Below are 14,215 nucleotides of genomic sequence, written 5' to 3'. Positions count from 1 at the left end.
TTTCCTCCACCTGTAAACATTGTTGTAGATTATAAAGCTGTTAGTAATAAATACAGATATATTTAGAAAAATATTGTATTTATATGTACAGTGCATTAAAAATTTATATATATATATTTAGAATCTACAACAATGTGTACATGTGGAGGAAACTGGAATACCTGGAGAACACACATTGGCCCATGGGGAACATGGGAACATGGACAGAATCCTAGAATCAAATCCTGGGCCCTAAAGCTGTGGGACACTAATACTACCTGCTCTGCTATTGTGTCCCTAAAAAAGAATGATTTTAAAACATGCACAGTGGTTTTACTCGCCTCCCTGTAGGTTTTAAAATAAAACATTATGTCTGACACGTAAGAAACGATTTTTCTATCTGCTCAATAATGGCTGCTACTTCCACGGACAGTATGCGCTAACTTTTTCTTTTTTCCCCCATTCAGCCTGTTGTATACTGACACTGTGTGCTATCCTACAAAACACCTGAGAAGAGAGTCCTGCACTGGCTACCAGAAGCCCCACATCACATGGTCATAAATCTAAGAAAGCTGTTATAAGGAGATATAGTATGGTATGATTTATTATCCTGGACCTTAGGACAGCTTCTGTTTCAAGAACATCAGTGGTAATAGAGAGAGAAAGGCCTTGGCTCCTCTAAAATACAGATTTACTATAGCTCAGCTGTCTCAAGGTACATGGAAGGATTATAATAAAATGCCTTTGTGCCATAAACATAGATGCTATAAATCCTTCTTGAATTTTAAGTATAAAAAGGAAAATCGTCAACTTACATTTCTCCAGAAAATTTAACCCTTGCTAAGAAAATTTAGGCAAGTTAATATCATAATACCACAGTGTGGTAAAAACTAAATAATAAGTGTTGTATTTCAACTCTAACAACTAAGGAAAGTACAAATCCCCTGGACAACATTCATTATGTAATAGTGTAAAATATAATTATGCTAAGAGTGTTAGAGCTACGTTAAGTATACTTAGTACTCTTACTCAGTAAGTATACATTTTACTTACTGTATCACTCAGACAGGAGAGTTGTAAGTGTGTAACAATAGTATACTAAATATTGCTCAGTGATACAAAGATGACTCATTGGATGGTGTGGAGTGCGGAGGAGGGTTGAAAAGGCACAGAAGTCACTAAGTCCAGTAGGAAGTTTATATACAGTAAATAGACACTAGTACTATGTGTACTGGAGTGCTGTCATTTCATAAGGGAGTCTCCCACCAAGCCCAAAGCTCATACAGTAGTATTGACCTTTTATTATTATATTTTTATATAACAAACCATACCTCTATAATGCTTTATGTAATTAGCATCCCGGGGTATTATGAAGAGCTTTGGTAGGCCTTCAGTAAGACTAAAGCATGTGCTCAGCCAGATATTATGTCTTTATGGGTAAGGACAAAATAAACACTGAAAGGAAAGCAATGGTAGACTACATTGATATAGCACCAAAAAAAATACAGCAGGCATTCCACATCTCTTGCATGCTTTCCTGCTGGATCCTGCTTTGTTTAAAAGAAAGGGATAAAGCCCCAGACTGTGTATTGATTTTTATGGCCTTAAACAATTCACAGTCAAGTATCATTATTCACTTTCTCCCATGGCTTTATTCGGTTGTTTTTAACCTGGCGTCCATGGTGCATGGTGCAAAATAAAGTTGCATAGTGTAAACTTATGTTGGACCCCATTTAAATTAAATTGCAGTGCACATCCACTATGGCAATGTTTCAAAAACATTAAGCAATGCCACAATGTTTATTCTTACATAAATGTTTGGCTGAGATCTTGTATTGATGATGGGGGAATTGAACCACTCAATAAAGATTTCTATCCCAAAGGCTTTCAGTGAGGTTAAGGTCAGAAAGAAAATCCATGAATGGGATAATATAGTCATTTAGTACATTCAGGTTTTAAAAGGTACATTCATTTTATTGACACATACTTTTATTCAGCCTAGATCGGACCAACTAAAGCAGCCTGGGATCATAACACTGTCTGCAGAGGCTTGTACAGTGGGCACTATGCATGATGGGCGCATCACTTCCTGTGGTTACCTTTTTACCCTGACTTAGACATACTTTAAAATAGGGTTAACTTAAACTCATCAGACTACATGACCAGTTTCAACAGTATTTCCCCAAAGTCTAAGTATTATGTTCCTTAGCAAACCAGAGCTTTTTTGAGATAAATTTTACTAACCAGTGGTTTTCCTAAGGCCACATGGCTGTTTAGTTCTAATCCTGTAAGTCTTAATTTGCAGCCACACTGACTCATAATTAGACTATTATAGAATTAGAATATTCTTAATATAGAATAGGGAAATAGGGGAAATAGATATATAGGTAGATAGATGATAGGAAGTTGCATTGTGTCTTTGTACAGTATACAGTATTTAAAAGAAAGTGTATGACAGCGTATGAGAGGACTGTGTTATGGTATCAGTAAGTCTGAGGTGGCAGAGAAGTATGTTCGAGTGCTGCAGGCCATGTACCAGAGCTGTTAGACAGTGATGAGACGTGCTGTAGGTATGACAGAAGAGTTCAAGGTGGAGGTGGGTCTGCATCAAGGATCGGCTCTGACCCCCTTCTTGTTTGCTCTGGTGATCGACAGGGTGACAGATAAGGTTAGACAGGAGTCTCAGTGGACAATGATGTTTGCAGATGACATTGTGCTTTGTAGTGAGAGCAGGGAACAGGTCAAGGGAAATCTAGAGAGGTGGAGGTATGCTCTGGAAAGCAGTGGAATAAAACTTATCTGCAGCACAACAGAATACATGTGTGTGAATAAAAAGTGGAGCGGTGAGGCTACAGGGAGCAGAGGTAGAGAAGGTGCAGGACTTTAGGTACTTAGGGTCAGCTATTCAGAGCAACGGAGAGTGTGGAAAGGAGGTAAGGAGGCGTGTACAGGCAGGTTGGAATGGGTGGAGAAAAGTGTCAGGTGTGTTATGTGACGAAAGAGTATCAGCGAGAGTAAAAGGAAAGGTGTTCAAGACGTCGGTGAGACCAACGATGAAACAGTGACACTGAAGAAAAGACAGGAGGCAGAGTTGGAGGTAGCAGAACTGAAGATGTTGAGGTTCTCTTTGAGAGTGACAAGAATGGATAGGATCAAGAATGAGTCCATCAAAGGGACAACCCATGTTAGATGTTTGGAGATAAAGTCAGAGGGCCAGATTGAGGTGGTTAGGGCATGTTCAGAGGAGAGATTGTGAATATAGCGGTAGAAGGATGCTGAGGTTGGAACTGACTGGCAGGAGGTCTAGAGGAAGACCAAAGAGGAGATTTAAGGATGTAGTGAGAGAGGACATGAAGTTAGTTGGGGTGAGAGAAGAGGATGGAGAGGGTTTAGATGGAGGCAGATGATTTGCTGTGGCGACTCCTGAAAGGGAACAAACAAAGAAAAGAAGAACAAGAAGTAGATGGGTACAGAGAGATGCAAGATTAGCTTGCATTATTGTAGGACCAACTGATCAATCAAATAAAAAAAACAAATTCTTAAGATAATTTTATTATCAAAATAGACATATTCATTTTAACAACATTGTTCTGGGGTTTAACTGGCTGAGAGGAACTGCTTGCAGCTCTTCGCTAATGCCATAACATTGTTTTCATTATAGTATACAACAGTACAGCATGATAATGTGGAGAAAAGATCCAATAATCTTGAATAATCTTAACAATCAAAAGAAATATACATATCTCTCTTTTTCTGTCCTATTTCTTGCATGTATAAGCACTAGCTTTGTAGTGAACCTTATTCACTGACTTCTTTAATTAAATAATGAACAATTTTTCCACTTTCAAGTTCAAGTTCAGTTTAAACCTTTGCTGTCTTTGATGCACTGTGTGATCTATCCAAAGTTGGTATGTTTGTTCTCTAACAATGTGTATATTTAACTTTTTTTTTTTTTTACTTTTAGCTTTAAACATATCTATATTTGGAGCTGATACCTTTTCACCTATCTCAGTCTAGTTCATATGAGATTCATTATACATAATTGCACTTTTAATACCTTGGAATATATTAATTTATAGATTAAGGTGAATATTTTTTAAAAACAGCAGTGTATTTAAAACTTTTAAAACAACCTTTTAAAGATGACTTCTTAAAAGTAAAACAAAGCTAAACTGTTTTAGAAGTTGTGTTGCTACGATTAATACTGTACCATAATTCGTGCTGCGGCAAAAAATAGGAAGAAACCTAGAAAAAATATACATTTCAAAGTTTCAAATTTGCAGTTTGAAGTTAGATACAGGAATAAACACCCATCTAGCCAAAGGGATTGGGAATTATAGACATAAAATTAATTTAATTGTCCTTTAAATGTCCCATTTTTATGAGCGTACCAGCCGCTCTATGTTTTAAAGATTTTTAAGAGTCCATCACCTACTGGTGTTTCTGCCATTATTTTATGATACTTTAAAGCAGTTCTGTCCATCTTACATGCAGAATTTCAGTATATCTGTGGTGTTAGCTGTTATTTTCCGCAGTCATGTATTTAAGCGCAGCGAATCCATAGCGGCGAGACATGTTCTGCTGAAATTCCTCTTTAAGTGTCTTGAGGCAAACCCGGTACTGCTCATTTGAGCGGAACTTGGTGATGTCAAAGCTTGGCGCATGAGGCATGTGGATCATGTAAGCATTGGGGAGAACCACAAACTCGTATTCCTGCAAAGGAAGCATAAATGTAATAAAAATGTTAAATATTCAAATATATAAGCCTTAAATGACACTAACATGTGACATATCATTTTATAATAAGGACGTCTTTATAGCTTCAGTTTCAGGTCTAGATTTAGATTCGTTGTGGTTAAAAAACAATAGAAGTAATGTGGTGGAAGCTGAAGTAAGCACTTTAAAAAAAAAAAAACCTAATCATTATATTTCAGTGAATAGTAGAGATGACAAACAATATAAACCTAATTTTTTCTTAGTCACACACATTTACAGGGTAAAAACTTCATGAAGAGCTTTGAGAGGAATGACCCTCTTACAGTAACTAACCAGTCACTAATGTGAGCAGATCCTTACAGTGGGGTTACATCAGGGTCCTGCCCTGGATCATCTGTCACCTGTTTTGAGTTGGTTTCCTTATGTTTAGTTTTGGGATTTTCCATTTATTTTTGTCTTACTACTGTTGAATTTCTGCATGTTTGTTCCTGCTCTAAAAATATTCAAATCATTAATCTAGTTCGTAGTGTTTTTCCTATTCCTTTTGAGTTTTGTCTTGTATCATGCTGTGCCTTATTAAAGTGAAATTTCACTGGCATCTGTCTTGTCTGCTCTTCATTCTCTTTGGTATTCCATAATGCATTTCATTTTAAAAATTACGCCTTACATTGCTGTCTGTGTTCATCACTATCGCAGATCATTAAATCCATCACATTAATTCATCATATTTAATCTAGGTGTCTTCTTCATGAGCATTAAATCTGTAGGGAAGGTTTTTGTCATTTAACAATACAGTGCATGTAGAGAAGACAGACAGTTCCTATTAGACAGTTTACCTGTGCATCCAGCTCCATAATGTGAGCCACTTTGTTCCAGCCGAATCCCACAAACCTGCGGTCATATTCTGGACTCTCCCTCCTCACCATCACGTAAGGCTCAAAGTCGGCCTCCCACTGCACTCTGTACGGCGTCGTGGCCGTCCGCCATTTCGCAAAGTTGGTCGGAGCGTGACCTTTTGTCCATACATGGTACCTGAATAATTCATTAACAAAGACTTAAAGTTGTTCTATTATAATAGACTTGATAAGGCATTAATTAAAAAAGGATTTATACATATTTAAACATTTAAAATTCAATACATTTAGAAATAGTCTAGCTCAGATAAAATGAGGCAATTGACTTTCAGGAGGGTCCAAAAATTACATTGTGTGCTCACGCTCTGAGCCTGAGCCTTCAAGGACTCGCCCTACATACAAACTATAGATGGCTACTTAATTCCTCATGCATCCATGTTATTCTTAGATCAGGAAACAGGGCGCATATCAACTATTTGCATAGTAGCATGTCGAGTGTGGACAGTAATGAAGACTAATACATTTACACAAGTTTTTAACTAATTATATAAAAACTCAATTCGCACTTTTATATTTTACCATATTCCATTAACTGCAATTTTTATATTTTTAACTTATTTGTTCACATAAGTAGTTGAAACACCATTCAATTACCAATATAGACAGTGCACACCTTATATGTGACCATATACATATACAATATGCCATCTAGATATTTATGTGAGAGGGCAAAGTTGAAAAAAAAAAAAAAACTAAAATACTGTATCTCATGTAAATGATATTCTGACCTTGACCTTAAATATATTTTTCTCAAGAAGATGCAGAATTAATTCCAGTGCTACTGTCTACATATATACAGTATATTATATATATACATATATTTTGGTTTTATATATATATATATATATATATATATATATATATATATATATATATATATATATATATAACCAAAATATGTAGCTATTAAATGTTGTACATTTAATGCCGTACTTTTATATCTTTTGTGTAAAATTCATGGAAAGTCTTTTTTCTTTCATAGGAGAAAAAATGAGATACCATATCTAAGGCTATGTTGACATTACAAGCCAATTTTTTTCAATTCCAATCTTTTGGTCTAATCAGATTTGCATGCCATGGCAGTTCACCTTCATAATTACTTTTACCTAACCTTAATGTCTCAATCCTTTGAAAAGGCACGTATTGTATGTGCACATTAATATGTCTGCTCACGCCATCTGGGCTAAAACATGTCTTGAGTTCTGTGACCCCTCGTTCATTTCAAACAGAAGATGCATATTTTCACCAAATGTCGGTTGTAACAGTCGGCTATATTTGTTGAGGTCCAGAAGAAGGAAGAAAGCCAGACACCTTACTTTAGCTGTTTTAGCAGCTGTTGCTAGCACTGTTAATAAATCCGTATGCTGCCTACTGATTACATCAACGCTCCATGGATGCGCAGAGGCCAGAGAAGTCACATGAATTCCGATCTGTTCTGCCTTATTACAGTTAGATTAATTCTAGCTACACCTATTAATTTTACCATAGCAGGCTGGCAGATTCAGCTCCACAACATTTCTTTACTCCCTAACCCTCTGTGCACCATTCTCCCTGACTGCCGATGATTTTGGTACATTACAGTATTTTGAAGTACAGATTAAAAAAAAAATCTGCCAGACCTTCTCTTCTACCCTCTCTCATATAATAGGCTACACAGGTTTCATCTTTTTCTGTTAAATTTTTTCCACTATCAACAAAAGAGATCGTGCAGGTCATCTTGTCCTGAAATCATACTGCACCACCTGCCAATTCTAGCATTGCCAAAATGTTCCAGACCATCTCACAAGACCTACCCTTTATCCCTATTATAATTAATGACTTCATAATACCTGTTCAACTACATTCAAGACACAAAAAAAAAAAATTCCCATTCTGAAGTATGCAAGTTCTCAGCAAGTTCCAGTCGGAGTTACTTCTTTCATTTCTCTCTAAAATCCTTAAATACACTATCTACAATCCTACAGTCTGTCTTTCTCTACCAAAACAATTTCCAAGATCCTAACCAGTCTGCCATCTCTGAGAATCTCTATGCTTCTAGATCAGCCAAAATATCATTGGTTCTTATCCTCCTTGGCATTTCAGAAACATTCAACCATATGATTCTTGTAAATACCCATGCTTTAAAATATGTTGCACAGCACTTAAATGGTTCGCTTCCTACAGTACCCAGAATCTTGTTCAAACCTGCTTAATGCAAACTCTCCACTGGTGTCCCTGAAGATTCAGTACTTGCTCTTCTGTTAATTCTACTAGATATGAGGTAGTCATGGACAATCGACAGCTCTACCCTTATAACATCAGAAGGATTCCACCATTTTAATCCACAGAGGTGACTCAGGTATTTGTTTCTTCATTTTCCCTTTTAAGACTGGACAACTGCAACTCGTTTTTGTCAGGTTTGCCTCTGAGTGCCATTCAACCGCTGCACCTGATCTATAACTGCATTAGTGTTTTCAACCTTCACAACGTCACTTCCTCCACTGGCTTTCTGAAGCTACCTGTTTTAGATTAGAGACACTGATTCTACCTTTATCTACCTTTAGCCACTTATCACACAATGAACTCCACCTAGATTATCTTCAAATGACAACTAAAGACACTTTTAAAAATGTGCTAATGTATGAGGATGTCTTCTTTGATGGAGACGTCAGAGACTGTAAGTACTGTAGCTCTGTATAAGGGATTTCTCTAATGCAACTAAGAATGTCTAACCTTGTTCCATCACGACAGTTTGCCTTTGCACAAGATAAGGTCCACAAAGGGAGGATTTGTGTGGAAGAACTAAAGGGGCCTTAAGTCAAATTTTGGATTAACTGGACACTGACTGCATCGCATGCCTTTTTGCCCAACATCACTAATGCTCTAGTAACTGGAAGGCAAATCCACATGGCCACACAGCAAAATCTTTTGAAAAGCTTTCCAGTGGAGGTTATTACAACAGCAAATGGAGACAATATCCTTTATGTCTTATGATAAATATTCTTTACTCTGCATATGACAATTGTTTTGATGTAATAATATATATAAAAAAAAAATTTACCTGAAGGTGAAGAGTGTGCCCATGTCCAACTGAGACAGAAGCTCAGCCTTGGATTTGGGAAATGACAGCCGGTATCGCAGTGTTTCAAATGCAGGCACCACCAGAGCCTTTTTAGTGTGTGCCATGTCCAACTGTACTACAGATTTCCTGTAAGACAATTATCAAATTCTGCTCACATTCTACAAGTCCATACAGTATATATTCAGGTTATGTAACTGTTTGTCTATACAATTGCATCAATTTCAGTAGGTTCTGAATCCAGTTATCTAAAATCATTAACTAGTTCAGGTTTGTGTTATGTTCCAGCTAACGGTACTGTAAGTAATTAGCAAAGGTAATGGGGAACTGGAACATCATGAATATGTGCATACGTTTTACGAGTTTTAAAAGGTATTTTATCAGGAAGCCTTTCATCTTACCTGAGGTATTCGTAGAGTCCATACATAGGCAGGAAGTCAATGTCAGACAGGAACATGTAGGGTGTGTTGACTTGTTTCATAGCGACATTGCGCAGGAGGTTGACGGGGTAGAACTGGCCCTCTTTATAGACGATATGGTATCCCACATTGCTTCTGCTCATGAGCACCTCGGAACCCTGAGCATAGCGCAGGAATTGCTGCGCCTCAGCATCCGACAGGTAGAGAGCCAGACTGATCGGTCCTTCCCAGTGTTTACAGATGGCCTCTAGCATCTGCAGCCTGTGTCATGCAAATTGTAAAAAAAATATTGTGTTAACCAATTACTCTGCCATTGAGGAGTTTCTTTAATCACCCCGTTGTTCTGTGAGCTTTCAGCAGATTCTGAACATTAATCTATCCACAAAGTATTGAAACAGTATATATGAATAAGGGTCATTTAGCAATAAAATTAGGGGACTGAAAATGTAATGAAGCAATGACGCCAACTTATTCCCCTGAAGTATACTTAGTGCTTTCAAGAAGATGATTTACAACCTTTATATAATATTTCACTTTAATAAAACATAGTGCATATGTTTTGCTGGAACCCGTTGTTATTGCATTTACATGCATATTAGCAACCTCAGCAGCCCAGACTACCATCAGTAAATATTATTATTATTCGTGCCTTCACAGATAATCATGGTCATCATGCCCTGGGTTACACACATTTAATCACAGTATCCTTACTGAACAGCTTTATACACAATGCCTAGCAGTCTACCATTTGGGAAGAATGTGACTAGCAGGGTGGATTCCCAAATGTGCACCAAAAAAGATCCAGTAACAGTGAGCATATCCCTTAAAAACACAAAACATGATCAAACAAACCAATAATACCCTGCGTTAGGCTACTACGACCAATTTCTATGTTCCAATTGGGCACACACAGCACCACATCGGAACTGGCTGTGAGGCATTTCACCATGCAAAAATATGGCTAAAAATAAATAAAATTATTAGGTTCTAGTAAACTTGCTGTTGAAAAAAAAACTTTAGTTCTACCATCCCTAGAGTGCAGGGGGGGAGAAGCGGTGGATCATCAACTGCTGGGTGCAACAGCCTAGCAAACCAATCATGTAAAAATCTGCCACGGGGCGAACAAAAATAAGACGGAGTGGTCATTATTCATTATTTAACTTTCCTTGCATATCAGAATATAAAAAAGCTAAAGGATTGTATGATTTGCCAGCTGCATACTTTATTCATCCACTCATATCAGACAGTGGACTTCTTTCACTCACCAGCTGAATTCAACCAAGCCAATATGTTTGATACCATGTGCAGCCTAGATCTGTTGAATGCCAACCACAGTGGTAATTCCTGAAGCTTAGAAATGACCAGAAGTGGGTTATCAGTCTGAAGTCAGAGAAGAAGCCTTGTGTCTCTGAGCATGGCACAGGCAGAAACTTTCTGCCATGAAATATTTGCACACTTTTTTTTGTCTAAGATGGCCAGCAAGGTCTTTGTTCCCACTGCTTCTTTTGCTTGTAGGTGGTACATCCTGTTGTTTTCTTCCATAGCAGAATCTGCTATACCAAATGGATGTTCCATGAACACATCAGCAAAAAGAGTGGGAGAACTGCATGCACAGGCAGCTGCTTTGCACTTTTATTATAAGGTGGTTCAGTTACTCTTGTTCTTTTTTTTTTTTATTATACCTGAACAGTTTGACAGCAAAATCAAATCATTTATTTTATTTATTTCCAAAAGAAAAAAACTATTAAATGAAAAGAGAAAAAAAAATTCAAATAAAGCAGGACATATTACAAACTGAGAGAAACTATTTTGTGCATGATTTCTTTTCACAAGTGGCAAAGTAGTACATTAAAATTTATTTCGGTCTTGCAGTGTGAATTTTGTGTGAATTTGCAAAATGTAAAACTCTACCTCCCACAGTTTTGTCACAATGGATAAATCAGTCTGCAGTTGTATTTGTAGTAATTTAAGAATGCAGTTTAGTATGAAGAGGATATTGGTTGAGTGTAATTAAAAAATTATAGCAAACTCATGCCTTAATGTTGTTTTGTAGTGAGACAATGGCAGCAAGTTGGAACAAGGACAAAAGCTTTCAATTTTGTTTTACATAAAATCTTTTAAATGAAAAAGATTGTTAGAGAGCAGAAGAAAACCTTTAAAAACCACATAAAAAGGTTTGCTTCAAATGCATCATCGGCCTACAGTACATCAATTTAACCTCTATAGGCTAGGACAGTGGCTTATCAAGGGTGCCGAGTGCATGTGCATGTGCATCAAAGATCCCATGAAGGTATAGTAGCAGGAGTGAAAAGAAAAAAAAAGTATCAATTTGGAAGTGAAAGTTGACAACATGGTATCACATTACCTTATGTCTTAGAGGAACTTAATCTGCTAGAATGAACTAATATGGTGTTTGTCTCATTTTGCCGTCAAACTGTTGATTTGACTTTCCATCCAAACACATAAATAAACGTTCAGATTCTAAGCAATTTTTTTTTCCAAAAGTGCATTATATTTGCCAGGTTAAAAAGTAATTCAGATCACAAAATAAAAACACTTTAGATGATCAAAATATGAATATCCTGCTCACACTCTACCTGTCCATTGAGAGCTGGGCCACAAGCGTAACATCAGTCTTGTCTGCACTGGGCTCGTACTCATAGTGCAGAAAATAGAGGTGAGTACGATGAACGGTGAAACGCTCTCTCCGAAATTCGTAACATGGGTCATCCTCATCAAGCTCCAGTAGTGTCTTCTGAAGCTGAAACACCATAAATACGTTAAAAAGACAGCGATAATATATACTGCATGGCCAAAACAAAAGTCAGTAAGGTCAAATTATTCAGGTATAAAGCTTAAATTATTGGGCTAAAAACCAAACAAACAAAAATACTAGGAAATTTGACATTTCTACTGTAGAATTCAGGTAAGAACCCTTCAACACATTATAGTGTAGGGATGTACAGTATTATAGTAGGGATATTGTTGAACCATTACCTTTGTGGAAGAAATGTAATTTAAAAAATCATAAATAGAGATTACAAACACTTGGTGACGTTGCGTAGTAAAAAGAAAACCAACCGTAAAAACACAAGGCTTTTTTAAAAGTGAAAGTACTGTATAAGCATTTCCGAAAACACACAGTGTCACAGGATTGTGACCAAACAGCTACAGTATGTGGCCACAGGAAAACCACTTGCTAATGACATTAATAAGAAAAAGACTTAAAGATCATAAAGATTGTACTTTGGAGCAATGGAAAAATGTCATGTGGACTGATAAGTTCAGATTGGCCCTATTGTAGTCCAGTGTGACAGCTTCATCAGGGTAGGAGAGGAAGTGCATAAAGCGAAGCAAGTCAGCTGATAACCTACAGTAAATGTACTGAATGACCAGATTATCACATTTATGGAGTTTTTCTTCCCATTGACTAACACATGGTACAATGGGAAAGTATAAGGAGCTCAGTTCAAATCTGAGAATAGGATAGTAAATGGAAAATATGGTGTCTTTTAGAGCCATTTCTAAACAATTGTTTGTTTCCGAACTAATTCACTATAGCATGCAGCTGTTTGCACGACAAACTGCAAAAAGTGCTTCTTCACACAGGTATGATGTTTTTCTTTTTCCTTATTATAGTATGAACTCTGTCTCTGTCTGTGATTCCTAAGAAAACCACACACAGGCTGCACAGCCTTGTAACTACAGGATAGCCTCAACAGCTTTGTGTACTATTCATGGAGTTTCTGCTTTGCTGGCAAGGCGACAAAAACCTGGTTTTACACCTTGAATTTCAGGTCAACCTTTATTATTCACTGAACAGATGAAGGCTTTATTCAAGTCGGCCTTCTTGCATACTTTTACTTGTTCCAGGATTACCTTCTTGGCTCAGAATCAGTTCTTCAACACTTTCGATGTTTTTGCTGTTCCAACAGTTGTTAGATGAACTGATCCAGGCTATCACTCGATGCTTTCTTGCTTCCTAGAGTTTTTCCATTCTGAATATCTGAATGTACCGAATGACTAGATTATCCCATTAATGATTTTTACCACTGATGGCACTGCCATATTCCAGTACTAAAATTGTACAAAAGTAGTTTTATAAGCTTGAGGAATTATTTTTAAACATGATTTGGCCACTAAATTGCTTGCCATGATCAAAACTAAAGACTATTAAACAAAATATTACACTTCGCTACCTTATTTTGACCAGGCAGTGGGTACTGTCACTTTTAGGATGAAAATTCACTAAGGATTTTAGTGATCTGCGTTATTTTATATACTTCCAGTTTTTTAAAAAAGTGTTGGACCCAATTCTCACTCACTTATTCACTTATTGTCTATACTGCTTCATCCTGTATACAGGGTCATGGGATGTCTGAAGCCTATCACAGGAGACCTAGGGCACAAGACGGGGTACACTCTGGACAGGGTGCCAATCTATCGCAGGGCACACACACATGCTCATTTATATAGTATGGGCAATTTGGAAGCCCCAATTTCTATTATGACCTGCATGTCTTTGGACTGTGGGAGGAAACTGGAATACCCCATCAACCCACCAAGCATAGGGAGATCATGCAACCTCTATGCACATATACCGGTGGTAGGAATGTACTGACCATGTCCTGACCATGTACTGTAGGTGCAAGCCGATACTGCTAACCACTAAGCCACCCTGCCGCCTAACCCAGTTCTGTCCATTTCAAATCTCCTTAGCTTTTTTTTTTTTTTTTTTTTTTGCTTGTTGCAGGAACCTATCATTGCAGGCCAAAATGTCAGTTCAAATCCTGTTTTCCTGCTGTGCCTTTTTTTTTTAAGTGTGTATCATTAACTTTATATAATTTTTTTTCCAACAGTTTTATGCTGGATGTACCCACATTCTCACTATTGTGGTCAGTTTCACTCGGACAGCCGAAGAGCTCCCTCCTCAGCAGGTTGCCATCATACTCCAGGAAGGTCAGATAAAGGTTCCTGAAAAACTCCACATGCTTGTTCTTCACCCGCAGTTTCTTTGGAGAGTTCCAGTGGATCACCTGGACATCAAGATAGTGACATATATACTTTATGTTTAAGTATACTTGTAATGTTAAAAGTTGCATTGTTCATTTGTATTTATGCATTTCCTG

At 37.2% G+C, this 14,215-nt stretch overlaps 1 protein-coding gene across 3 annotated transcripts in view; it reads right to left on the bottom strand.

Annotated features, from left to right (window-relative positions):
• Nucleotides 1-3,575: 3,575 nt before the first annotated feature.
• The window catches only part of LOC128533964 (xylosyl- and glucuronyltransferase LARGE1-like), a 53,876-nt gene continuing 43,236 nt past the window's right edge, over nucleotides 3,576-14,215 (bottom strand). For all 3 annotated transcript variants that reach the window (XM_053508199.1, XM_053508198.1, XM_053508200.1), the window contains 6 exons: nucleotides 13,967-14,122; nucleotides 11,684-11,847; nucleotides 9,069-9,347; nucleotides 8,650-8,796; nucleotides 5,532-5,727; nucleotides 3,576-4,692 (listed from right to left, as the gene is read on the bottom strand). In XM_053508199.1, coding sequence (XP_053364174.1) covers nucleotides 4,495-4,692; nucleotides 5,532-5,727; nucleotides 8,650-8,796; nucleotides 9,069-9,347; nucleotides 11,684-11,847; nucleotides 13,967-14,122 — 1,140 coding nt within the window. In that variant the 3' untranslated portion in view covers nucleotides 3,576-4,494. The remainder of the gene's footprint in view (nucleotides 4,693-5,531; nucleotides 5,728-8,649; nucleotides 8,797-9,068; nucleotides 9,348-11,683; nucleotides 11,848-13,966; nucleotides 14,123-14,215) is intronic.

This window comes from Clarias gariepinus, chromosome 12 (assembly GCF_024256425.1).
Source record: "Clarias gariepinus isolate MV-2021 ecotype Netherlands chromosome 12, CGAR_prim_01v2, whole genome shotgun sequence".
NCBI classification, from domain to species: domain Eukaryota; kingdom Metazoa; phylum Chordata; class Actinopteri; order Siluriformes; family Clariidae; genus Clarias; species Clarias gariepinus.
This window is presented reverse-complemented; position numbering and strand designations above follow the sequence as displayed.